Source organism: Grammomys surdaster, unplaced genomic scaffold (assembly GCF_004785775.1).
Source record: "Grammomys surdaster isolate TR1022 unplaced genomic scaffold, NIH_TR_1.0 125562, whole genome shotgun sequence".
NCBI classification, from domain to species: Eukaryota; Metazoa; Chordata; class Mammalia; order Rodentia; family Muridae; genus Grammomys; species Grammomys surdaster.
In genome coordinates, this window is record NW_021620409.1 from 655,776 (window position 1) to 681,981 (window position 26,206).

The following is a 26,206-nucleotide window of genomic DNA, read 5'->3' on the forward strand; positions in this document are numbered from 1 at the left end:
CTGATGGTTGGTAGGTGACCACACAATCACAGAAGACCTTACACACCACTCAGCAACATACGGATTAACTTAGAGCAAGGTAGAGATTAGCACGGCCCCCGGCGCAAGGATGACATGCAAGTTCATGGAGCACCGTTTTCTGTATATTTTTTATTATGGTGTAAAAAAAAAAAAAAAAAAGCTTTCCAAAAGCTGCATTTGGCATGAGCAGAATGCCACTGCTAGTGCTGCCAGCGGCCAGGCACAGGTGCGTGAGGCCCTGAGGAGTGGGAAGGAGGAGGAGGTGCAGGCAGAACAGGAAATAGCCAGCTCAGGTCCCTGCCCTGGGAGCCCCGCAGGATAAAGGCCGTGCAGTGAGGGGTAAGGTGATCCTCTTTGGTCAGGCGAAGACCCTTATTTGGGCCCAGAAGGCAAAAGGGCACAGGCTCAGCCCTGGAGCCTCGCTGTGGAGGCTCATCACACTGGGGCAAGAGGCAAGAAGACCGAGCGGTGCCAGGTTGTCATCCCTCAGCTCCTAGAAACTGCTCTTATCTCTGTCATCCGTCAGATCGTACCTAGGGAAGCAAGGACACAGAGTTCAGGCAGAATGAAGACTCAAACGTCAGTTTCGTTTTCTGAGATTCTGTCTGCTTCCCAGGCTGGCTTAGAGCTTGCTACAGAGCCCAGGCCAATCTTGAACTGCATTACATCCTGTGATTGGGATTTCTCCAGTGTGAGTAGCCAGTTCCACACACTCCTATGCAGACACTCACCACTGGGCTGCACCCTGGGAAAGGTCTATCTCTGCTAGATCCAGCTGCACCTGGATTGGAGGGTGACAGGAGGCAAGATGTCATTCTGGCATTTTCAAAGAACCCGTCTTATCAACATACTTTATCATTCTGAACCACTGTGTGATGATGTGGTCTCATCCCAGCGGCACCGGCAGCTTTAGGCCTCGCCCTCTCACCTTCCCCAGAAGCTCACGCTCTCTTGACATGAAGGAGGAGTTTGACTTCACAGAGACATCGAGCTTTCGCCTGAGAGTCCCATCCAGGGGCAGATCCCACTCAAACCTAGGGAAAGGACTAGATCTTAGAGCCAGGGGCCCACTCGAAGCCCCTCCACGCCCCCCCTGCCACCCCATGCCTGTTTACTGACCGTTCATTGAACTCAGGATTGAGGGTCCTCTTCTTCTGTGGGGTCTTCCTCTTGGTGCTTCGGTTCTTGTCTGGGAGCAGCAGCACCGACACGTAGGGGTCTGGGAGATCACGTCCATTTTGTCGAAGGGCCCTGCAACAGAAGGATGTGGGCACTGGAGCGCGCTCGAGGAGAAAGATGGAGAGAACCACCGAGGGCAGGTGGGCGGGGTCTCACCGGCAGCTGTGGACGATGCTGATGAGCTTCTGTTCATCACTGTGGTACCACACCGTCAGCTTCACCTGGCCCAGGGGCCCAACAGGAGCCTCAGTGGGACTGTGGGAAAACAAGAGACAAGCATCTAGGCACCCGGTGATTCAACTTCATACTCCCACCCGCATACCACCTCCCTTCCCAGCCCCTTACCTGTCACCATGTGTTAGGCGATGCCTGACCTCTAGGACTGGGGAGGTGGTGTGAGTAGATCCCCCTAAGGCCTCGGGTTCTTCATTGAGCGAGGAGGAGCTGTGGCTATAGCTGTGGCTGTGGGCTTCCACTCCTGAGTGCTGGGATACCAGGATCTGGGAGCAGGAGATGTGAGCTGGGCAGTCCCGAGGGCTGCTCCTTACAGCTCCCACCCTCTGGAGCCCTGAGCCTTCCTGGCCCTGCCCTGGTACTCACCCCTAGCTGCGCTCTCATTAGCACCTGGCCCTGACCGCTGAGGGCAAACCAGCGGTCCAGGTAGAGTTGTTCCACCTGGAGGAGCTCAGAGAGAGGCAGGGATACGGAGCCCAGGGTGCCGGTCCCTTCACCCCGAACCTGTGGGGCAAACGCAATGATAAAGCATTGAAGCTTGGCATTTGGGATAAGGTTCTCAGGTGGTTTTGGTGAAAATTCTGAGCCTCTCCAGCGCTAGGACTACAGGTATGTGCCATCAAGCCTCCTACCTACCTTCTCTCTGAATTGAAATAGTCTCTAATTCGTAAGATTTGACAGACTCACCAGTAGAACCAGCAGAATGGAAAAAAGAATGTCAGAAACTAAAGGTAAATTGCCAGGCACGGCCGGGCAGTGGTGGCACACACACCAGCAAATGGGGGGTGGGGGGGAAGAAGAAGGCAAATCTCTGAGTTCCAGGCCAGCCACGGCTACACAGTCTCAAAAAGAAAAAGTAAATAATAGCATAGGGCTGGGGGTACAGCTTATTTGGTACCATGCTTGCCTAACTCGATTGCAGCTCTGGGTGGAGGCCCCAGCTCCACATGGGACCAGGTGTGCTGGTGCAAGTCTGTCATCCTGGAACTGTGGAGGCAGGAGAGTCGCCCTCAGCTGCATACCGAGTTTGAGGTCACCTTGAGCTCCATGACTCCCTGGCTCAGAAAGTTTCCTGCCTTTCATGCTCTCATTTCTACATCTCACATGTAACATTTTAAAACCTTCCTGTTGCAGATGTGAGTGGTGGAGAGAGGTCCCAGCCACAGAGTACTGGCTGCTCTTTGAGAGGACCTGAATTTGATTAGAAGCACACCCACTGCAGCCTACCACAACTGTCGCCCTCTTCCGGCTTCCCTGGGCACCAGGTATGCACATGGTACATAAAACACCCACATGTATAACTAAAATCTTAAAATATAGCTAAACATGCTTACACCTCTAGTTTTTTTTTTTTTTTTTGGTTTTGGTTTTTTGAGGCAGGTTTTGTTTTTGTTTTGTGAGACAGGGTTTCTCTGTTTAACCCTGCCTGTCCTGGGCTTCTCGAACCCACAGAGATCCACCTGCCTCTGCCTCCTGAGTACTGGGATTCATGGCGTGCACCACCACACACCCAGCTCAGTGATTTGTAACAGTCTTATTTTCCCTCTTGGTAACATTCAGCCTCTTCCACTTTTGAGACTTATCTTGTTTCCTGCAACCTTCTTTCTGTGTTCTGGCTACAATGCAGGTCCCCCGAAGGATTCCTCCTTTATATCTGTGTTGTTAGGTGTGAGCTCTTGCCCATGTGCTTCCACAAGGGGGAAAGCAGTTAACACCACAGACTTCTAATTCAGAGACTGTTCTTTGTTCTTCCCTTCCTCTCCCAAACAAGAGCGGCAGGTGGGTGAAGCATGCCTGTAATTCCAGCATTCTGGAGGCCAGTCTAGGGTACAGTGCAAGATGCTGTCTCAAAAAGTCATCAACAACAAAGATGCCCAGTTGTTTTTGTTGTTTAGGTGCACTAATATCTAAACAGGGAAAAACAACAAAATGAAAAAGAATGCCAGGCTTGGTAGCACAAGCTTTGATTCCAGCACCTGGGACACAGGCAGGAAGATGGCTCTCTCTGAGTTCTAGGCCAGCCAGGTTACATGAGAATTTTTTTTAGATGATGACCCAGTGAGTAAGAGCATTTGCAGCAGGAGCATGAGGACCTGAGCCCACAAACCAACACAAAGCGCCCGTACTATAGGGAGATATGAACCCTGGAAGCTTGACCAGCCAGCTTCAGTCGACCGAGAGCAAAAACAACAGAGACTCCTTCTAAACTAAGGCGGCAGTCAAGTCATGACATCCAAGGTTGTCTGACCCCACATGCATTCCCTGACATGCACACACCCGCATTCACACACGTGTGTGCGCACACACTAACAAAAACCCCAGAGAAATCCTAGCAGGCCTTTGTAATAATGTCTTGCTTTAATTACTCTGAGGCCTCCCTCCTCATTTTCTTGAGATGGGGTCTCATTATGTAGGTCTGGATGAGCCCCATCTTAGGATTATGACAGAACTGCAAGCCTGTGCCACCACACCCAGACCAGCTAGTCTCTAAGATCTGCCTGCTACTATTGGCCATCCTGGTGGGTCACGATCCTCCTAACTGCAGGTCTGAAATAATCACTCCCACTTTAGCATAAAATACAAATTCCTTTCTTTTTTTCTTTTGAGACAGGGTCTCATGGAGCTAGGCTGGCCTTGAAGCAATTACATAGTGAACCTAGAATTTCTGATCTTCCTGCTTCCATCTCTCCAGTGCCAGAAGCACAGGCATATACCAGCAATACCTGGCCAAAATTCTTTTTCTTGGGGGGGGGGGTATTGAACTTAGGGTCTCAAGCATGCTAAGCAAAGATTCTACCCAGAGCTACATCTTCTCCCAAACCCAAAAACCTCAGCATGATACTGAGAAGTCCCTATTATGAAATTTATCCTTTTTTTTCCCCTCACCCTAAAAGGCATTCATGTTTTATTTTAAAACTGTGGGTTAGCTGGGCGGTGGTGGCGCACGCCTTTAATCCCAGCACTTGGGAGGCAGAGGCAGGTGGATTTCTGAGTTCGAGCCTGGTCTACAGAGTGAGTTCCAGGACAGCCAGGGCTACACAGAGAAACCCTGTCTCGAAAAACCAAACCAAACAAACAAACAAAAAACTGTGGGTTTTACACCTGGTGCTATAATCCCAGCATGCGGAAGGATCTTGTGAGTTCCAGGCCAGCCTGGTCTACAAAGAAGTCCACGACAGCCAGGGCTTGTTACACAAAGAAGCCCTGTCTCTAAATAAATAAATAAATAAATAAATAAATAAATGAACGAAATGTAACAATTCCGGTTTTATATTATTTATGTATGTATCAGGCAGCTGTAGTATGCGGAACTGTAGTGCAGGTGTTTGCAAGCTGCCTGCTGAGATCCACCACTGACCTTTCTAGTCTTGTTGCTTAGGGCCTATCTACCCTTAAGTTCGGAAGCCTTCCAAGGATACTTCTCTCACCGCCCCACCTCCCTGGTCTGGTAGGACCCCTCCTCTCCTCACCTTCTGCCTTTAACCTCACCATTCTTCTAGAAGTGTCCTCCAGTGACACTGTGACTAAATCTGAGGACTCAAGCTTTCCTTCCTGTGATGGTTTGTATATGCTCGTCCCAGGGAGTGGCACTATTAGAAGGTGTGGCCTTGTTGGAGTAGGTGTGTCACTGTGGGTGTGGGCTTTAAGAACCTTACCCTAGCTGCCTAGAAGTCAGTATTCTGCTAGCAGCCTTCAGATGAAGATAGAACTCTCACCAACTCCTGCACCATGCCTGCGTGGATGCTGCCATGCTCCTGCCTCGATGATAATGGACTGAACACCTCTGAACCTGTAAGCCAGCCCCAACTAAATGTTGTCCTTACAAAGTTGCCTTGGTCATGGTGTCTGTTCACAGCAGTAAAACCCTAACTAAAACACTTCCCTTTCGTTTGTGGTGATGTTTTTTGAAACAGGGTCTCACTAGGCCAGACTGGCCTTGAACTCAGGGCAATCCTCCTGCCTCAGATTCCCATGAGCTGTGATCACGGGTGTTTCTTTCCTTTCTGTTCACCCTGTGTCTGGTCTGAGTTCACAGTACCTGCAGCTCCAGGTTCTCAGCATGTGGCTTCCTGATGAGAAAGGAGGCACACTCCTCCCAGACAGGGGCTGAAGTCTGGGAGACAGTCTGTTGGGGACAGAGAGGGTGGTGGGTGTTACCATGATGAGTGGCCAGACTCGGTCTTGCAGTCTCCTCCCTCCCATCTTTAGCAGAGAAGGATCCCCTTACAGAGAGCATCTCCTTCTACCTTGGTTTTATGGGAAGTCTCTCCAACGGTGAGAGTGGCATAAGGGCTGGGAGGCTTGGTGCCTTTTCGGAGCTGGGAGGAGAATACCGGTTGCTCGTTAATTTAGACCTAGCCCTCTCCCCCTTACACATTAAAGCCACAGAGCACAGAGCCATGTCTCCATTTTCAGCCCCCACCCTCATAGCTCTGGATAATCTCACCCCAGCACCATCCTGGCCAGGAACCCGCAGGGTTCGCTCTTACCGGCAGATCCTCTGCGCGCTCCAGGTAGACGGACAGCAGGGCTGCTGCCAGCTCTGAGCTCTTCTGAGTCTGGATCAGGCTGTTCACCTGCAGCACCTGGGACACACATCGGGCTGTGGACGGGACTGACACCCTGGGGACCTGAGACGCACTCTGGACGCTAACACAGGGTGCACCCTGCCCCACCCTTCTCTCTCACCTCCTCTAACTCGGCAGCAGTCGGTCTAGGGGTCAGACGCTCCAGGCGCAAGTGCAGGCGCCCAGACGGGACATCCTCCAGGGTCAGCCACTGTGGATACAGGCAGGAAAGGGTGAAGATGAAAATAAGGCTGGAGTCAAGATCAGGGACACCGGCTCTCAGCGCACGCTCACCTCGTCAAGAAAGCCACTGTTGAGCACTGTAGTGAGACTCACTTTATACCTGCGGTGGAGAATAAAGACGAGGCTGACTGGTTGATACCGTGGCCTATATGGGGCCCAACCTATCCGTCTGCCTGAACTGCTTTCCGATCCTCTTACCTGCCCAAAAAGTCATCCTTGTCCAAGTCCTTATCAAAGACCTCAATCTCAAGCTCTTGGCCAGGGATTGATGTGACAATCACCTAGTGGGAGAAAAGGAAAGTCTCTCCTTCTCTTCTCCAAATGACTATCCTCCACCATCATCTGACCACACCCCCATCCGCCCCAACCACACCCCCATCAGCTGACCACAGAATGGCAGTCACTGTTGGGCCAGATAGAGGAGTCCCAGCCACTCACTTCTGACCTCAAAAACCTCATTCCAGCGGGGATTGAGATCTTCCCGAACAACATGGGTCCGGAAGCTTCTTCCAGCCACCTTGAGTTTGACGTAGGGGTCTGATTTGCCCTTCACCAATCCCCCCAAGAAACGGTCTTTGGCAATTAGGTCCTGAGCTTCTAATACATGGATCCGAAGAACATTCTACAGAAAGAACAGATGCTGATCAAAGGGAGCGAGAACTCTCTGAAACACCCCTAAAACAGGCTCGGTACACATTGTGGGCAGACAGAGCCTTCTATTTTCCAGGTATCAATTTACCTCAGTCCCAAAGTGGTTGTTAGGAGTTGTGTGATAGGGCCGAGGCGGAGCATCCACACTGCTGCCTGTGTCTGGGCTCTCACTGTCCCAGTCCTGGGTACCAGGCACAGTGGGGAAGTGGATTTCCGAGTAATCTAAGTATAAGATCTGCAGTGTAAGAAAGACACACACGGGCAGTCCGAAGATGAGCTCTTGCGCAGGCGCAGGCCGAGGACCGAGCTCACCTCATCCCTTCCCCCAGTCAGCCCAACAAACACTTTTTGACAAGCTCGCATAAGGTAGCTCCTCTTCTAGGCTCTGACTACCAATGGATCCACAGGTCTCCCAGCCCCCAGCGCTTCCCCCATTGCCATACCCGCATGACCAGTTTCATGTAGAGCCTGGAGTTTGGGCCTGAGCCGCTGAGCTGGAACCACTGGTCCAGGGTGAGTTCAGAGGCAGTCAACAGGCGAGCAAGAGGGAGAGTCAGGGCCCCTAATGTCAGGGCCCTGGAGTCGTCCTTCACCTGGTGATACGGTACAGAAATGGAGGTGAATGTTAGAGAAGGAGACATTGAAATTATAACACGACTCCAGCTCTGTTCTCCCCCCCGACAGTTACAAACCGGCTTCTTACCATCTTCTTTCAACATCACCATCTCCTCTTCTACCTTTGGCTCGTTCTGTTCCCCGAGAACATTTTCATCCTCTCCCCAGCCTATTTCAACCCTACTTACTATCCTTTAGGCTCAGTTGTGATCTTTGTTCAGAATGTTTGAAAAAAAAAAAAATTGTTCATTGTGTGTGTGTGTGTGTCCCGAGGACAATTCTGTGAAGTTGGTTCTCTCTTTCCACCTTTATGTATCTTCTGAGGATTGAACTCGGGTCACCAGGCTGTATATCTACCAACAGAGCCAGTGCTTTGCTGGCCCCAGTTTCCAAACCCTATTTGCTCCAGCTCCCGTGTCCTCTCTGAGGACCTTCAGAGGCTGTATAATCAGCACCTCCATGTTTCCTCCATGAACCTGACCAGTAAGCAAAGAAGCCATGATACAATGTTTCACGATTGTTCTAAGACCTTTAAATGCTAAATGTTAATTTTATTGGAATACAATCTGCCCACCATAAAAATTACTCATTTCAAATACAGAGTTACCAATTATAAAAATGAATTTTAAGCCAGGTGTGGTGGCACACCTTTATGCACTAAGGCAGAGGCAGGTGGATTTCTGTGAGTTTGAGGCCAACCAGGTCTACACAGTGAGACCCTATCAAAGAAAAAAAAAAAAAAAAAAAGCTAGGGAAGAATTGTGGGAGGGGGCGACTAGGAGGGGGCAGCGAGTAGCATGTAAAGTGAATAAGTTACACTGGGGCTGGAGAGATGGCTCAATGGTTAAGATCACTGACTGTTCTTCCAGGGGTTCTGAGTTCAATTCCCAGCAACCACATGGTAGCTCACAACCATCTGTAATGGAATCTGATGTCCCCTTCTGGTGTATGTCTGAAGACACTGACAGTGTATTCATATAAATAAAATAAATATTTTTTTAAAAAGTTAAAAAGTTACACTGACCAAAAAAAAAAGTTAGAGGTGGTGGCTCACCTTTAATCCCAGCACTTGGGAGGAACAAATGAATTAATCTCCATCTCTCTCTCTCTTTCTCTGTCTCTCTCTCATACACACACACAGGTAAAAACAGATCTAAGAAAGCAGGGGAAAACATGTACCAATAAAGTCTGGGAAGACAGGATAAGGTAGCTCTCACCTGTACATCAAGCTCCTGGCTTCGAGGGTCTTGCAGGAAAAATCGGAAAGCCTCTTCCCACACTGGGCTGTTGGTGTTGTAGGTAGCCTAAGGGTGATCACACAGGACATGTACCCAGCACCACTCCCATGCGGGTTGAAACCCTGAACTAGCCAACATTCTAAGGCGAGGCCTGCTCTCCCTTATCCTGAACCAGCGCTGTGCTCACCCCTACCTTGCTCTCCTGGGTCACATCCTGAACTGACAGTTGCACCATGGGGTTGGGCTCCTTGTTGCCTTTCTTCAGCTGTGTCGGGGGATAGAATTTAGACATCATCCTTCGAGTGTTGGGTGTCAGGGGTCTGACGATGTAAGGTGGGGCCAGCAGACCTGACCCCCTCCTCAGAACTGTTGCAGGCAGGGGCATCTGCATCCTCAGCAAAGGAGGAGTGGCCGTCCTTTCCCCCAAGGCTCTGATCCTCTATATGCTAGGAGCCAAACTCACAGGAAGATCCTGGGCTCGATCCAAGTAGACAACGAGGATGGCAGCTGACGGGGGCTCTGGCCGAGAAGTGATGCCCCGATTCCACTGTAGAACCTGGGAGGAGGGAATAGTGGTCAGACCCCACCCCCCCCACCACTACCCGATGTTCCCAGCCTCCTGTGTCCTGTGCCACTTACCTGGTCCAGCTTCTCCGCATCTGGCAGAAGTGACAGCCATTCTAGCCTCAAGTGAACTTGGCCTTGCCCGCCTTGTAGAGGGTACCACTGAAGGGAGTCAAAGACAAGCAGAGGTCAGAGGCCACCCAAAAGGCAGCGGCTGTCACTTCCCAGAGGGTGAGCTCACTCCCACCTTCCTCTTCTCCCAACTTACACTATCCAGGACTCCAGCCTGTAATACCTTCCCAACATCCAGCTTCATTCTGGAAGAGGGAGAGGAGAGGGGAGAGAGGAGGGGAGAGGAAGGAAGGGGAGGAGAGGAGAAGGACATAATTAGCAGCAAGTCAGCAGGTTTCCCTCCACTCACCATCCAGGAGTAATCGGAGAGTCCTTTTTATTTCATTATTTCTTAAAAATTCTGTGTGTGGGTATGTGCATGTGAGTGCGGGTGCCTAAGAAGGCCAGAGGAATGGAAGCTGGAGACACAGGAGGTTGTAAGCCTCCCTGGACACTAGGGATTGAACCCAGGTCCTCTGCAAGAGCACTACGTGCTTAATGGTTACATGGAGGGGAGGGAGAGAGGGACTGAAGGACAGAGGGAGGGCGTGTGTTGTGTGTGTATGCTCTCCTACCTCCAGAATCTTGGTAGTACTGGGACTTTAGAATCTAAAATGGGCTGTCTCACCTTCCCAGGAAATCATCTTTGTCTGGATCCTTGTCAAATACCTCCACTTCAATCTCCTGTCCTGGAACCTCATGGACTATCACCTGGAGAGCACAGAGGACTGGGGTCTTATGAACTGTAGCTGTGAGGGCTCCAATCAGCAGCTTCTCCCCCCATCGATGCTCAGGGCCTCATGTCACACATGCACTTGTGAATGCGCCTGTGCATGCTCACTCACATGCACACACATATATACAAACACACACAGAGGCGCGAGCACACGCACGCACACTCCTTGCCTCCTACCTCATACGTCTCTCCCCAGTGAGGGTTAAGATCCTCATCTATGACACGGCTGCAGAACGTCTGGGTGCCCACGCGCACGAGCGCATAGGGGTCCGATTTGCCCTCAATCAGGCCTTTCACATACTTGTCCTTGGAACTCAGACCTCGGGCCGACAGCAGGTGAATCCGGATAATGCCCTGGGGTCAGGAATCCAATGGTGAGAAACTAAGACCCTAGCCAGCATGGGCCTTTGAGAAAAAGCACAGTCTCCTGGGAGATGCCATACCCTGGGTAGTGGGGACCGCAGCTGGGCCACATCTTGAAGGTCAGGCACAAGGGGCACCAACAGTCGGTTAGGGAGCACAAGGAAGGCAGCAATGGAGTCCATGATCATGGTGTCAGAGAGTGAGCTAAAGGGGGGTGGGGGAAAATGGTTCAATGGTCTAGGTTTTTTCCCCCTACCCAAATTGTGGTTTCTCCTACAGAGAAAGACTTAAACCTTTAAATCTCACTGCATATCTCTGACTGAGCTGGAATTTGTTATGTAGCTCATGATGGTACTGAACGTCCAACCTTCCACATCCCAGGACTACACATGTGTGCCACCACACCTAAGTTTAGGAAGTACAGTCCCTTTATTTCTTTATTTTGCATTTGTTTTATCTGTGTGTGCACATAAATGCATGCATGCATGCCATAGGGTATACGTGGAGATCAGAGGACAACCATGCTGTACCTGTCAGACTTGGCAGCAGGCACCTCCGCCCACCAAGGAGTCTCCATTCCCTACCAAAGTGTATGTTCCTCCCACGGAAGAAAAAAAAAACCCAGTCTGAAAATTTCCTGGAGTTTAGGTCCAATCTCCCCAAGCGCAAGGACTCAGGCACAGAGTGAAGTGTCCTGCTTTGTGTCTCTGAGCCCTCTGCCCAGAGTTACTTGGGAGGGTGCCCAGTACCTAAGTCCTGGGATGTCCAGCAGATTGGTCATCCCTGTCCAGTTGATGTCAAGTGTCTGGAACAGAAGGACAGAAGAATCAGGACAGATCTAGGGAGCATGGGCACGGTCAGCCTCTGATCTGACTTCACAATGTCCATAGCTACCTGTCTGCACCGCCTCTCTTCCCAAACCCCACAGTCCCATGTCTCCCATCTCCCAACAATGTGCTCTCTCTCTCTCTTTCTCTCTCTCTCTTACCGGGCGTTTGATAAAGAACATGGATACAGCCCCCACGATAGGAAGGTCTCCTGTGAGCGGCTCAAGAATCACCCGCAAGACGCCATGAAGCTGAAGAGAGAAGAGGAGCTCAAAGCCCTGGGTCCTCCCTCACTTCCCAAGCCTCAGTTGTTCCGAGGCCCCCCATCCCCAGAGTCCATGACACTTAGGGCAAAGACCCTGTAAAAAAAGGCCCTGACATCAGCCCCACCTGCATGCCCTTGACTCCGGCTTTGCAGAAGTATTTCTTCACCTCCACATCTATCTGTACATCACCTACGTAGCTGGGAGGCAGTGAGGAAGAGAATAAAGAAGTGAGTACTAGGTTTCCGGGAAGAGTAGGGGGAGCTGAGTAGTCAGGGGTGACCAGGACCCACTGGCAGGGGAGCGGGGAGGCGGGAAGTTACCTGACATTCAAGTCCAGGAGAATCTGATCTTTTCTCTGACTAGGGTGAACCTTGACGCCAATGATTCGTACTGGCTAAAGAGAGAGGTGATCTCAGGAGAGGCAGGAGTGGAAAAGGTGAGCCTCAGCCCTCGGGGTGCCCCACCACCCCCTATCCACTGCCTCCCACAAGTACCTTTTCACCCAGCTCCACTCGTGTAAATGTGAAAGTCTGTAGATGGGGGTTAGCTCCCCGGACAGCTGGGGCCACCGTTTCAGCCAGAAGCTTCTCCATATACTGGCCTAGGAAGGGCCACACCTGCGCCACAATCTGGGAGGAAAAGAAGAGAAGGAACACTGTCAGAAGAGAGCCTGCTTTCCCGCTAAAGCAGTGGTTCTCAACCTGTGGGTCGCGACCCTTAGGGGGTCCGTATGACCCTTCCACAGGGATCATCTAAGACCACCGGAAAACACAGATATTCACGTTACAATCCGTAACAGTAGCAAAATTACAGTTGTGAAATAGCAACAAAAGTAATTTTATGGTTGGGAATCACCACAACATGAGGTGTATTAAAGGGTCACACCATCAGGAAGTTGAGAGCCACTCGTCTAAAGGTGAGTTCTATCTGGGCGTGACAGCATGCAGCTGTTTTCTGAGGCCTGATGCTGCAGTGGAGGAGGCAGCCTTGGGCTCAGTGTCCAGAGCTGGACATGGAGTCAGACTCGCCCCATGGGCAACTCTGGGGACTATGCTCTAGCTGAAATGGAGGTGTGGAAAAAAACATTGAAAGAGGAATAAACCCCATCCAGGAAAAATCAAAACGAGGCAGTCCTCACCTTGTTCAGCCATTCTGCCTTTTCTACATCTGGGAAGCTGACCTGACGTGGAAAAAGCAGAGACAGTGATGAGCACACTTGACATCCATGCTTCCTGAGAGGCTCGTGGGATGCAACACGTCCATCTGACAGGGACTCCTCACACCCAGGGCTGGGGTACTGAGGTTTCTTCCCTCCCTCCCTCTCCTCCACCACCTTTTTTGTTCTGATGACTTATTTTATATGCATTGCTGTTCTGCCTGCATGTATGTCTGTGTGAAGACGTCAGATCTCTTGGAACTGGAGTTACAGCCAGTGTGAGCTGCCATGTGGGTGCTGGGAATTGAATCCAGGACCTCTGGAAGAATAGTCAGTGCTCTTAACCTCTGAGCCACCTCTCTCTCCCCCCCCTCATGCAAAGTGTGAGTTTATTAAGAGAAGGTTTTAGCTGGCCATGGGACACAAACCTATATTGCCAGCACTTGAAAGGTAAAGGCAGGAGGGCCGGGAGTTCAAAGCCAGCCTGGGCTATATGAGACTATGAGTTAAACAAAGGGAGAAAAAAGTTGTTTTTCTCTGTCTGTTTGTTTGTAGATAGTGTTTCATTATGTAGCCCTGGCTGACCTGGAACTCACTATATAGACCAGGCTGTCCTCCAGTTCACAAAAGTCCACCTGCTTCTGCCTCCCAAGTGCTAGGATTAAAGGCATGCCACCACGCCCAGAAAGTAAAAGGTTTTAATACAGATTTAAGTACACAATCCTGGGGGTAGGAGAATTCTTTCCTTAGAATTTGGGGACACTGAGGCTTCTTTAATAAGAGGAGCGGTTAGGTTCTGGGGCAACATAGAGATGCTTCAGATAGCTCGGAGATGCGAAATGGCAGCTTCTGGGGCAAAGGAGGGGGAGGGGGAGGAGTCTTGAAGAGAAGGGCACATTCTTTCAGGAGGAGATCCTGTCAAATCAGAGCTCCGGGGGATCCTGGGACGAAGAAGTCCTAGTTCCTTTGTCCAGCCTTCCCTGCTCCCCTGGGACTGGGCGTGGGCTCCAGTATAAGAAGGTGAAGAAGAAACCAAACCCTGATAACCTAGAGACTAGCAGGAAGAGACTTAGGCCTGGTGCGCTGGTGCGCTAGTGCCTGCGCAAACCTCTGCACTGTCTCTCTCCCCTCATTTCTTTCCTCCCTACTTCCTTTCTCTCTTTTCCTGAGTGGGAAAGGACACCTGCGCTGTACACGGAAGTGGGGAGGTGTTAGATTAATTCCAGTGATAAACAGTAGCAGTAATAGTTGCTACTTAGGGTGCATAAAACCATTTCTTCCTTTTTTCTCTCCAGGGCATGACAAGTGTGACTGGTGTCTGCCTCTTTCTACCTAACTGGCACCTCTAAGTGAGAAGAGTAATGAGGGTACCCCCAAAGGGGCTGGTTACATGCTCATCTTAGCAAGGTCAGAGAGAGGCATCTGTTTCAGCCCAGGAGACAGGGTGTAATAATAAGGGCCTGGGTCAGCTGAGCGAGCTGAGCGAGCGAAGGCTGCCCACGGTCCGGAAAAGGGTGGGGCCGCCCAGGGTGCGAGTGAAAAGGAGCAGCGGGAACTACAGCAGCCGCTACCCTCTTCCCAGAACCTCCTCCCTTAGCCCAGCAGTCCAGCTGGCTTGAGGCTGGAAGGCGACCGTGGTAGGTCATTTCCAGGTGCTGGGACTCAACGGAACAATGCTTGCAGGGCTGGGTCTCAGCAGTTACCTAGGGACAAGGCAGGAAACGGAAAACCCTATGCCCTTAAGTAGATAAAAAGCTTTGAAAGCGCTAGCCAAGGCGAGGGAACCGCTGTGCCATCACCGGGTGGGGGTGGGGTTGAGGGATCCCCAGAAGCAGCACGGCGAAGGCGCGCGTGTGGCACCAGAAGTCAGGAGGAGCGAGCATTCTACACGCTTGGCTGGGAGCGGCAGCTCAGATGCACTGCTGTAGTCCGAAGAGACCGAGGAAGAAGTCCCGATTCCGTGGAAGGATCCGCTCTGCGGCAAGGGTGGGCGGGGAGAGTGGGTGGCCGTCCGGGAGTGGTGCGTCCCGGCAGCACACAAGCGCTAACGGGACGATGCAAAGTCTGGGGGGGGGGGGGGGGGCGCGGGTGTCCTAAGTCGGGGAGCTGACTTCGTAGGGAGGGAGAGCCCGAGTTGAGTGGCTGGGAAGAGCTATACTGCAGCAAGGGGCTGACGTGGTAACTCACCCAGGCAGGTAGTTCCCGGTGGCTCAAATAAAGCGTTTCTGCGGTGATCCGCTCCTCGTCATCCAACAGCTGCCTCGCTGCCCTCAGGCTCCGTTCTTTCCCGTCGCGGACCCGGCGCCAGCCCAGGTAGAGGGCGAGGCCGAAAAGCACAAAACCCACGCTAAGACCCGCTGCCCCTGCCAGGTACACTGGCACCAGCACCAACAAGCGGCGCCCGAAGGAAGTCAGCACAGCCAGGGCCTCGCTCGCCGCACCTGGGCCGGCAGGTGGGACCCCCGATCCCCCGTCCCGCGTGGAGTCCGTGGCAGGGGGTTGCCCTGAGGGCTCGGGGCCGGCGCCTTCTTCAGGAGGGTGCTCCATGGGGCAGCTTCTGGGAGTGCCCGCCCGAGAGGCTGCAGGCAGCTCAGTGTCTGGTCCAGCTCCCCCCCAGTAATATATGGTGCTCCCCCGCCGGGACCTCAAGCCCCGCCCCTGCCTGTTGGGGCTGTGCCTCGTAGACTTGCGAAGCTTGAGAGGACTTAGGATGGCAGGGCCTCCGTGATTGGACCAAAGGGTCAAGGTGGGAGGGCTGGGTGGCGGGAAAAAGGGGAAAGAAACCAAAAGGCAGTACTTGACTGGCTAGGACGAGAACGGGGCGTGGCGTCCCACTTAAGAGGCGGGAGCAGCTGCTCCTCCCACGTGGGATTGGAGCGCCTGTGGAGTTACGTCATGCAGAGCCGCTACTCTAATTACTGAGTTCAGAGTGAGCTAGTGTTGAGGGTTTATCTCTCCACTTGTTCAGATGGTTTGGCAGAGTTTGGTCTGAATCTTAAACATATTCTTTGTCAACTTTCCCAGCGTTTTTGATATTCGGAGAACGTTCGGCTTTGCCTCTAAGAATATTCTTTGAGTTTTTACTAGCTGCCCTTGCAAAACGTTAGGGAAATAGATTTAGAACGAAAGCCTAGGATGACCGACCCTGTCTAGCGGCCCTGTCTGTCCTGTCCTCAGCCCCCCTACCTGGTCCGTGAAAAGGAACAAGTCAGGGACAGCTGGAGCATGAACATTAGAGTTCTAATACTCCAAGCTTGAAGAAGTGGGGGAGGGGAGAAGACCAGCCGATAAGTGAGATTTTGTTTCTTTTTAGAATCTCCGAGTTAGTCATCTCTATCATAGAGGGCTGATTAAAATTAAAGTGGGGGTGGGTGGGAGGGGAGTGTTCAGCTGTAGCTGCAATGATTACATTTTCCATTTTTTTTCCCCTGATGCTGACCTGATGGTCGGGGAGGAAAGGGTCTATTTGACTTACACTTCCACATCATAGTCCATCATTGAAAGAAATCCAGGCAGGAACTGAAACCTCAGTGGAACCTGGGGTTAAGAGCTGGTGCAGAGGCCTGGAGGGGTACTGCTTACTGGCTTGCTAAACCTGCTTTCTTATAGAACCCAGGACCACCAGCCCAGGGATGGCCCCACCAACCATGGGCTGGGCCTTTCCCCATCAATCAATTAAGAAAATGCTCTATGCTTGCCTATAGATCTTATGGAGTCATCGTCTCAAGATTCCTTTCTCTCAGATGACCCTAGCCTATATAAAGTTGATATAAAACTAACCAGCACATTTGGGAACTTCTAAGACACTAAAATGAAGAATTTTGACAGGCAGGATGTCTCACAGCTGTAAGCCCAGCATTTGGGAGGCCAAGGCAGCCTGAGATAAATAGCAGAAACAAAATAAAACAAAACAAAAGCAGTGGGGGTGGGGTGGGGGATACAGAAATGAGGGAAGGAGGAAGAGCAGGCTTGGAAGACAACTTCTTCCTCTGTATAGCCCAAGCATGAGGACCTAAGTTCAATCCCCAGCAACCACAAACAAAAGCTCTCACTGGGTAAAAGGCCTTTGCTCCACAAGCCCAGTGACCTGAGTTCAGATCTGGCCCATCCTGTCTGTAAAAGCCAGACATGGTAGCTCACTGTGCACCTTCAGGAAGTAGGAGGTGGGAACAGGAAATTCTCCAAAAGCTCCTGGGCCACAATTAACCTGGTTTATGAAGCAGCAGAGAGATACTGCCTCAGAGGCAGAAAGTGAGTACTGACATCTCAAGGTTGAACTCTGATCCCATGTGTGTCCCCCCCAACACACACACACACACACACACACACACACACACACGAGTATGGCAGCATGTATCTGAATCCCAGCTCTGGGAAGGCTGACAGGATTTCTAGGGCTTGCTGTCCTGCCAGTCTAGCCTAATTAGCAAGTTCCACCTTCAGCAAGACTCTCTCTCTCTAAAGATAAAGTGGAGGGCCATAGAAATGGCTCACTGGGTGAAGGGACTTGCCACCAAGCCTGATGACCTGAGTTCAATGCCCCAGACACACCTGGTGGAAGTGGAAAGCCAACTCCTGAGAGTTGTCAACTTGTCCTCTAATCTCCCCATGTACCCTGTGATACACACAACTTTAAAAGATGATTTCACTCTGTAGACCAGTCTGGCTTTGGACTTAGGGAAATCCAACTGCCTCTGCCTCCAAAGTGCTTAGATTAAATGTATACACCACCAAACTTGGCCTAATTTTATGTGGGGTATGAGTGTAGGTCAGAGAATAACTTTCCAGAGAGAATAACTTTCTCTTTACATGGAGAGTTTGTGTGTGTGTGTGCGTGTGTGCGTGTGTGTGTGTGTGTGCGCAGGTGTGTATAAAGCTCGGAAAACAACCTTCAGGACTTGGTCCCTATACCTTGTGCTCTGAAGAGACCTGAACTCAGGTCCTCAGGCCTTGTACAGAAAGTTCTTTTACCTGCGGATTCTCTGGCGACCCTATGAAAGACTTGTGGGTTTTTTCTTTCATTATTTTTCGAAAGATTTATTTTTGTTATCTTTAATCATGTATAAGTGTGTCTGTGTGTGGATATGTCCATGCGTGTGCAGGTGCCTAAGAAGGCCAGAGACATCAGATGCCCCTGGAGCTGGAGTTGTGCTCTACAATAATATTTGGCATCGAGAATTGAATTCTTGGCCTCTAGAAGAGTAGTATATGTTTTTAATCACTGAGCCGTCTCTCCAGGCCTTCATATCCCAGACTGGTCTCAAACTCAAATGAGCTAAGGCTGACCTTGAGCTTCTTCCTGTCTCACCATTTTAAGTGTTGGAATTACAGCCATGTGATACCATGTCTGATTCCCGATACAGAAATTCTAATACAGAATATAAATACTGTAGGATTGGAGAAATGGTTAAGAACACTGGCTGTTCTTGCAGAGGGCCCACGTTCAGGTCCTAGCTGTGGTTGTTTTGATAGGAAGACCTCAATAGGCTTATACGCTTGCATGCATGGTCATTAGGGAGTGGCCATACTTGAGGGGGATTAGGAGGTGTGGCCTTGTTGGAGGAAGTGTCACTTGGGGTGGACTTTGGGGTTTTTTTTTTTTTTTTTTTTTTGGTTTTTCGAGACAGGGTTTCTCTGTGTGTTTCTGGCTGTCCTGGAACTCACTCTGTAGACCAGGCTGGCCTCGAACTCAAAAATCCGCCTGCCTCTGCCTCCCAAGTGCTGGGATTAAAGGCATACACCACCACCGCCCGGCTGACTTTGGGGTTTCAAAAGCTCAAGCCAAGCAAGCATCTCCCTTCCTGCTGCCTGAGTATCCAGATGTGGAACTCTCAGCTACCATTTACCACACTCTCTGGCTTGTGGAGGATAATGGCCTAAACCTTAAACTGTAAGCAAGTCTCACTTAAATGCTTTATAAGAGTTGCTGAGGGGTTGGGGGCAGGCTCATCGGTAAAGAGCATCAGCTGCTCTCCCAGAGGTCCTGAGCTCAATTCCCAGCAACCACATGGTGGCTCACAACCATCTGCAATGGGATCTGATGCCCTCATCTGGTGTGTCTGAAGACAGCTACACATATGCTAAATAAATGAATCTTAAGAGTTGCTATGGTTGTGGTGTTGTCTTCACAGCAATAGAACGCTGACCCTTGTGCCTACAGGACAGCATACAGCTGTCCGTAATCCAGTCTGGAACTCCAGTTGCAGAGGATCCTGCACTCTCTCCTGGCATCTGCGAGCACCAGACATGCATGTGGTGCACATACATACATACATGCAAGTAAAACACAGATGCTTAACCCTTTACTCCCCTCCACTTAGGAGCTGCCTATGACTCTGTGAGACCTGGTTCTCTTGTCTCTCAGCTCTCACCTGCAGGTCTGCCCAGCCTACGGCTGTCAGTTCCCTCCCAAAGTTCTCTCTCCCTCCGAGGAGCTGCCTGTGGTGGTGCTGTCTTTTTCTTAAGAATTTTCCTCCTTCAGCTTCTCTATGTACAAACCCATCTGGGCCACTACATGTGTGTTCTCTCTCTCTCTCTCTCTCTCTCTCTCTCTCTCTCTCTGTTCATATCAATTCCCTTCAGCTGAGTTTCATTTGTTCATCTTTCTCTCACCTCTTACCCACACCTGATTTGTGTACATTTTCAAGGTTAAACCTAAAATCAGACATACTAGATGACAAACTCTCCAGAGATCTGATAAATATGGTGTTTAAAATGTTTAGTAATTATAGAGACATACCGAACATAAACCTTGTGGTCTCCAAGGAAGACAGAGAAGAATCCACAAGGATGATTCTACTTGGAGTGTGGTACCGCTAACCACTGGGGATAAACACACACACACACACACACACACACACACACACACACACACACACTCCTTGCCTGCTGCCTGGGCTATGCTCAACCTGTAAACAAACACTTTTGGGTTGATTACTCAAAGTCAAAGTAAGGTCAATTTCCCCAAATTCCTTTATAGGAGAACTGTCTCAGACCTGGGTCTGACAGCAAGGTCCCCCAGCCCTGTATGATAGCAGAAGAGAACTGTCTAGGTAATGAAAAGGTCTCTGCCATTTGATACATGGGTCATTTGGATTCTATCTCCTCCTATAATTTATCTTTCTCAGATCTCTGGTGATATTGACTGACCTGCTTAAACTCACACCGAAACTCACCCCCTCCCTCACCCACAGCCCTCCAGATTCCTCCAAACTCCACCCTTAGTTTGCTCCTTCAGAGGCTTGTCCTTCCCCACTCCCCTCTCCTCATACCCTCACGCCCTCCTCCCTTACGGAGAAGAGATATCCTTTGCAAAATTGGCATAATTTTTTTCCTTCTGCCACACAACAGCTCCCAGGAAAGCCCTACAACCCTCCTCTTCCGTTCCTCGGTCTCCATTTGTACACTCTACCATTCTCCAAAATCCCCAAACTGTTCTTTGTCACGATTTAAGGAGCGTCTACCTACCTACATCTCCAATCCCAACACCCGCTACTCTTAACCAGCCTCAGAGGCCCCAAACCAGGTGACCTGGGTTCCTTCAATCTCTTTTTTTTTTAAAAAAAAAACATTCATACATTTTTAAAAAGATTTATTATTTTTTTTATTTATATGACTACACTGCAGCTGTCTTCAGACATTACAGATGGTTGTGAGTCACCATGTGGTTGCTGGGAATTGAACTCAGAACCTCTGGCAGAGCAGTCATTGCTCTTAACAGCTGGACCGTCTCTCCAGTCCCCTCCATCTCTTTTATCCATGCCCCACCACTTCACCCTGCAAAGCTCCCATATTGATAGTCCAAAACACCTAAAAGAAACTTCTGGCCGGGTGGTGGTGGCGCACGCCTTTAATCCCAGCACTTGGGAGGCAGAGTCAGGTGGATTTCTGAGTTTGAGGCCAGCCTGGTCTACAGAGTGAGTTCCAGGACAGCCAGGGCTACACAGAGAAACCCTGTCCCCCCAAAAACAACAAAGCAAAAAATAAAACCAGAAACTTCTACCTCATCCAAGACCTTTGCTCCATTACTTTGTCATTGTCTGTCTTCACTCTGTAACCCCCGACCATTACACATCCTACCCAGAATCCCTCATAACACGAGTCACTTCTCAGCCCTCAACCTTAAGGATGACTTTTCTCAATACCCCTAGACGTTCATTCTCAAGGTTCTTGCCTTCACTTGGCCAGACCCCAGTACTCAACCATCCCAACAACTGACCTGGACTGTCCTGCCCTAGGGATTCAAAGATGAGCTAGCCTCCACCTTTTCCACCTGCCTTCTTCTTTTCCCCTCCTACCTGCTTCAGTGTGTGGATGTCCTTCCAGGAGTTACCGTTCTCACTTCCGAAGCTCAGCTCTCCTCTCCCCAGGTTACCCGTCTTGGATTCCCTCTCACCCCAACCCATGGACACCTCACTGTAGACTGCCTTACCCATCTTTGCTCCTTATCTCTGAGAATCTGAACTGCTTTCCTTTTTTGGAGGTGGCCAAGTTCCCTTGCTCATGGATAGATTTCTAGAACATCCTCTATACCAGGCTACTTCTGGATCTCCCCATGAGCCTCCTCCTCCCACTTATAAACAGTTCTTAAAAGAACCACTGTCCTTTCAGCCCTGGCCCTCATGTAGGCACACCTTTCCATAGTTATACTTCCAAAAAGCAAGGTTATGCCCTTGGGGTCTTGGGACACTTTCTAGGACCGTTCTTTGCTCCTGTGGCTTACCTCTCCAAAATTCTAGAACCATCATCCACAGCTGACCCCTCTGTCTACCTGCTCTAGCAAGGGCCTCTCTACTTACCTCTAAATCTAACCAGTGAACTCTGGATTCCCACCACTTTCTCAACTCCTGATTTACAGAGCATCCCGACCCCTTGCACCATCTCGGATTCTATCCTTCTAAACTTCTGCTATGGAAAATCGTCTTACCTGTCCTTCCTCAATCCCTCATTTATCCTTAAACCCGACGTTCTCCAGACCCTCTTCACTCCTGCCCCAAGACTCTCAAAGACCTCCGCCCCCATCACTTGCACATACATGAGGGCTCAAAGGCCCTCTAGCCACTTCTGTCTACATTTTTATATAGAAGGCAGCTCCCTTCTGTCAGACGACCAGACTACGCAGTGGTCTCAGATGATGTCATTGCCAGGGCAACCTCCTTATCCCCACACACTACCAGTCAACAGGCAGGATTAATAGCCCTCACCAGAGCCTTCCAGGTCACCAACAATAATAACACATCATTAGTGGTGCATTCAGACTTCAGGTATGCTCTTCATATTTTGCTAACACACTTGGCCATCTGGAAGGAACAGGTTTTCAAAATGCATATATGTCACGACCTCTTCTAGGGCCTCTCTTTTACCTTCTCAGATTAGCTTGGTTCATAGCAAGGCACATCAGAATAACCCCTGCGTTGTCAGTAAAGACAGTAATGGAGCCAGTCAAGCTTCCTCCCTAGTGACTTAGTTCACTTCCCTCCGGGCTACCCTACTACATAGCCTAAGAACAGCATAGCTGACCCACCTTCAACACAGGACATCATCCCCTACTTCATGAAATATTTCATTATACTGCTCAATCCCTTCTATCCTTTCTCCAAACACAGAAATTATATAATTTATGAGGGTCAGGGGATATAAAATCTTAGTTATGAAAGTCTGTAACTACAAGTTATAGAGGTCTAAGATCTCAGGATATGGAAGCTTAAATAAGTTGTGAGGTTTTGAGGAAGAAATTTACAGGTCTAAGGAAGTGATTTAAGGTATGAAGAGTCGTTTCGGATTTCCTTTTCTCTATGCTGTTGTTTGGATTCCAAAACTTTTACTGTGACTCAGAGACATAAATCTACAGCCCTTTTTATAGTATGGATTTCAGTATAGATTACAAACAGTTGGTAGTTTAGATACTAACATACCTAGGTATAGATTACAAACAGTTTAGATACTAACATGTCTAAAACTTTTATGTCATTTGTTGTTGTTGTTTTGGTTTTTTGTTTTTTGTTTTTCCGAGACAGGGTTTCTCTGTATAGCCCTGGCTGTCCTGGAACTCACTCTGTAAACCAGGTTGGCCTCAAACTTAGTAATTCACCTGCCTTTGCCTCCCAAGTGCTGGGACTAAAGGCGTGTGCCACCACTGCCCAGATACTTTTATCTCTTTCATAAACTTTTTTTTAAAACAAGTCTTAGACTGGAGAGATGGCTCAGCAGTTAAGATCACTTACTGCCCTTCTAGAGGTCCTGAGTTTAATTTCCAGCAACTACATCCATCTGTAATGGGATCTGATGCCTTCTTTTGTTATGTCTGATGACAGCAACAGTATACTCAAACTAAATCTTTAAAAATTAAAAAAAAAAGTCTTATAAGCCTCAAATCCACCTGTCACAGGTCAAACAGATTCCAGATAAGTATTACTGTCAGCCACCAGCCCAATAAGTTCCCTCAGCTGTCTATTCATGAGGGTGGGATATCTCACTCTTTCTTGGTCTTGGGACTACCCTCTCCCAACTACTAAGACTATGGGCTTAAAAGTTTAAAATGTTCACCCAAGATAAAAAAAAAAATCCCCAAGCTGTGGTACACATGCCTTTAATTCCAGCACTTGGAAGGCAGAGGCAGGTGGATTTCTGAATTGGAGGGTAGCCTGGTCTACAGAGCAAGTTCCAGGAAAGCCAAAGTTCCAAAGAAACTCTGTCTCAGGAAAAAGAAAAATTTCCCCTAAACTCCTGAACTTTACCTTCTGTCCCTAGGCTATCTGTCCTAGCAAATCTCACTCAAATCAACTACAGACTACTCCAGCAGCTCCAGGTGTTCCCTCATAATCTGCATCCTAGACTTCTCCAAAGCCGCTAGTCCCAGGTGATCCAGCCTCAAGAAATGCTCTAACACTGCCTACACTTCTTTAGCCCCAGATGGTCCTGCAGAGCATGGACATAGAAACAGCCTGTTCTTCCCGACCTGGACCTACATTCCAGCTTCCTTGGGTCCCTAACAATGATACCCCAATGTAGAAGAAATCACCAGAGAGAACAGTGCGGATTTACCAACTCCCAACAACCTAATAAAATGAAAAGGAGTGCCCTCTAGACAGGTCTTCCCACCCCATATCTGTCTCCCTTGCTAAATCATTACATTCTGAAATCTAATTCTGAAATTGGGTCTGTTCCCTTATTGGCCGCTGACTCTTTCCTGAGACAATCACCAAGGTCTAACAATCAAAATTCATTATTTGGCTAATGTGTTCAATCAGGATTTACCAACTCACTCTAGCACAGATTTCTTTTTTCCCTTAAAAATCCACTCCTATAAAAAACATCTGATGCTTGCTGTCTGATTCCCCCCTCTTCTCACCCCCTCTTGTCCCTCTTGGATAATAAATCTTTGTGCTGATAACTTGGTGTGTGTGTGTGGGGGGGGGGTTTCTAAGCTGACTCCAAGGCAGGGTCAAACCCTTATAAAGTAAACATTTTAAAGAATATGCTGAGCATGGTGGCAGGCACCTTAATCCCCCCACTTAGGAGGCAGAGACAGGAGGATCTTCTGAGTTTGAGGCCAACACGGTTTACAGAGTGAGTTCCAGAACAGCCAGGGCAACCCAGAAAAACCCTGTCTTGAACCACCTTACACACACACACACACACACACACACACACACACACATATCATAGGCAGAAAAACAAACACAGTGAATTGATTCACAGAACCACAGCCCTGAAAGGGAATGGTGTCCCTCTATAGCAGTTGAGACTTACCTAATCTTGTCACATGAGTCATTTGTGTGCACTAATGTTTGAGTAAATGATAACTGAGTAATGTGGGCAGAGGGCTATCTTGTTACAAAGTAAATGTTATAATTCCATTTGTTCCATACTGGCTGCCTGGGATGAGGCTCATTAGAAGTTAGGCGTTAGCTTAGACATCTAACTGTTGGCATCAAGACACCACGAGTCATTGTCAGGTCTGCTTGTTAGAGAACAGAAGGTTTGCTTTGTTCTGATTGTGTGTATTTTATTTTATTTTATTATTATTTTTTTTTTTTTTGGTTTTTCGAGACAGGGTTTCTCTGTGTAGCCCTGGCTGTCCTGGAACTTACTCTGTAGACCAGGCTGGCCTCGAATTCAGAAATCCGCCTGCCTCTGCTTCCCAAGTGCTGGGATTAAAGGCGTGCACCACCACTGCCCGGCTTTTTTGTTTTTCAAAATAGGGTTTCTCTGTGGAGCCCTGGCTTTCTTGGAACTCACTCTGTAGAACAGGCTGGCCTTGAACTCAAGAGATCCACCTGCCTCTGTCTTCCGAGTGCTAAGGTTAAAGGCATGTGCCATTTAGGTGTGTGCCACTGTTGTTGGTGTTAGGGGGTAAAGGTCAGTGGACAACTTAGTGGGCTTGCTTCTCTCCAGCATGTGTGCTCCTCGGGCTGTCAATCTTGGCGGCAGATGGCAGACATCTAACCACCTCACTGGCTCTTGCCTCTTTATTTGTGGCTTTAGGTTTCGGCTTTTTGTTTCCGCATTTCCCTATGACTGTTAGCCAGGTGGAATCATCGGGGAACTGCTTCAAGGCTGAGAGGTGCAGGTTGGGGCTGGTTAGCACTGTTGATCTAATCTTTAAGATAGGAGAGAGTGGCTGGGCGGTGGTGGCGCTCGCCTTTAATCCTAGCACTTGGGAGGCAGAGGCAGGCGGATTTCTGAGTTCGAGAGTTTGAGGCTAGCCTGGTCTACAGAGTGAGTTCCAGGACAGCCAGGGCTACACAGAGAAACCCTGCCTTGAGAAAAAAAAAAAAAAAAAAAAAAAGATGGGAGAGAGTGTTGACCATGGCCAAGCTTCGACAACCTTTGCTTGGACTTTGATAACTCCTCAGCGATGGAAGACTGGGGTTGATGGCAGTGGCTGCTTTCTCTGGCTAATACCATCTTCCCATCTGTGAGCTAGCTTTAGGCCCTGGCAGTAGGCAGCAAGGTTTAAGTTTGACTGTGGGACTGTAAAAGAAGAGGCTTCTAGCTATTAATCTTGTCTCCTGAGATGCAGTGGAAGGCCCTCCAAGGTTGTACTTGTAAGCTTTTCTGTCCAGCCTCTTTGGTCCCAGAAACAACTCTGACAATATTTCATGAAGAAATGCTTAGGCCATCAGCTTTGGCTTGTTCCCCTGACTAGCTCATAACTTAACTACCTGTTTATTTTAAGTCCTGCCACTTGGTTGGTTACCTCTCCTCAGATTCTTGCAACCATCTCTCCAGAGTTCACTTCACGGTGAATCTCCCATGCCCAGCTATTCAGCTATTTCCCAGAATCATCCTATCATCCTTTCCTCTTCTCCTCCTCCTCCTCCTCCTCTTCTTCTTCTTCTTCTTCTTCTTCTTCTTCTTCTTCTTCTTCTTCTTCTTCTTCTTCCTCTCTCTCTCTCTCTCTCTCTCTCTCTCTCTCTCTCTCTCTCTCTC

General features: G+C 49.4%; 1 protein-coding gene across 1 annotated transcript; it reads right to left on the reverse strand.

Annotated features, from left to right (window-relative positions):
- Positions 1-130: 130 nt before the first annotated feature.
- Esyt1 (extended synaptotagmin 1) lies at positions 131-15,403 on the reverse strand. The gene is made up of 31 exons (XM_028786716.1): positions 14,960-15,403; positions 12,755-12,796; positions 12,111-12,245; positions 11,937-12,010; positions 11,741-11,813; positions 11,512-11,601; positions 11,273-11,328; positions 10,604-10,727; positions 10,338-10,514; positions 10,053-10,135; positions 9,582-9,630; positions 9,389-9,475; positions 9,213-9,305; positions 8,943-9,014; positions 8,729-8,815; positions 7,340-7,489; positions 6,985-7,131; positions 6,691-6,867; positions 6,444-6,526; positions 6,297-6,345; positions 6,124-6,213; positions 5,925-6,020; positions 5,682-5,753; positions 5,474-5,560; positions 1,801-1,938; positions 1,546-1,700; positions 1,357-1,455; positions 1,141-1,272; positions 950-1,055; positions 753-802; positions 131-554 (listed from the first exon to the last, which is right to left on the reverse strand). The coding sequence occupies exons 1-31, from the start codon at positions 15,317-15,319 to the stop codon at positions 515-517; spliced, it is 3,273 nt and encodes a 1,090-aa protein (XP_028642549.1). The 5' UTR covers positions 15,320-15,403; the 3' UTR covers positions 131-514.
- Positions 15,404-26,206: the final 10,803 nt, after the last annotated feature.

Coding starts and splice junctions, on each gene's coding strand:
- Esyt1 (XM_028786716.1), bottom strand. CDS start 15,319: ATGGAGCACCCTCCTGAAGAAGGCGCCGGCCCCGAGCCCTCAGGGCAA. Junction 12,011..12,110: donor GAGTGGAGCTGGGTGAAAAG/GTACTTGTGGGA, acceptor CTCTCTCTTTAG/CCAGTACGAATCATTGGCGT. Junction 9,476..9,581: donor AGGCTGGAGTCCTGGATAGT/GTAAGTTGGGAG, acceptor GACTCCCTTCAG/TGGTACCCTCTACAAGGCGG.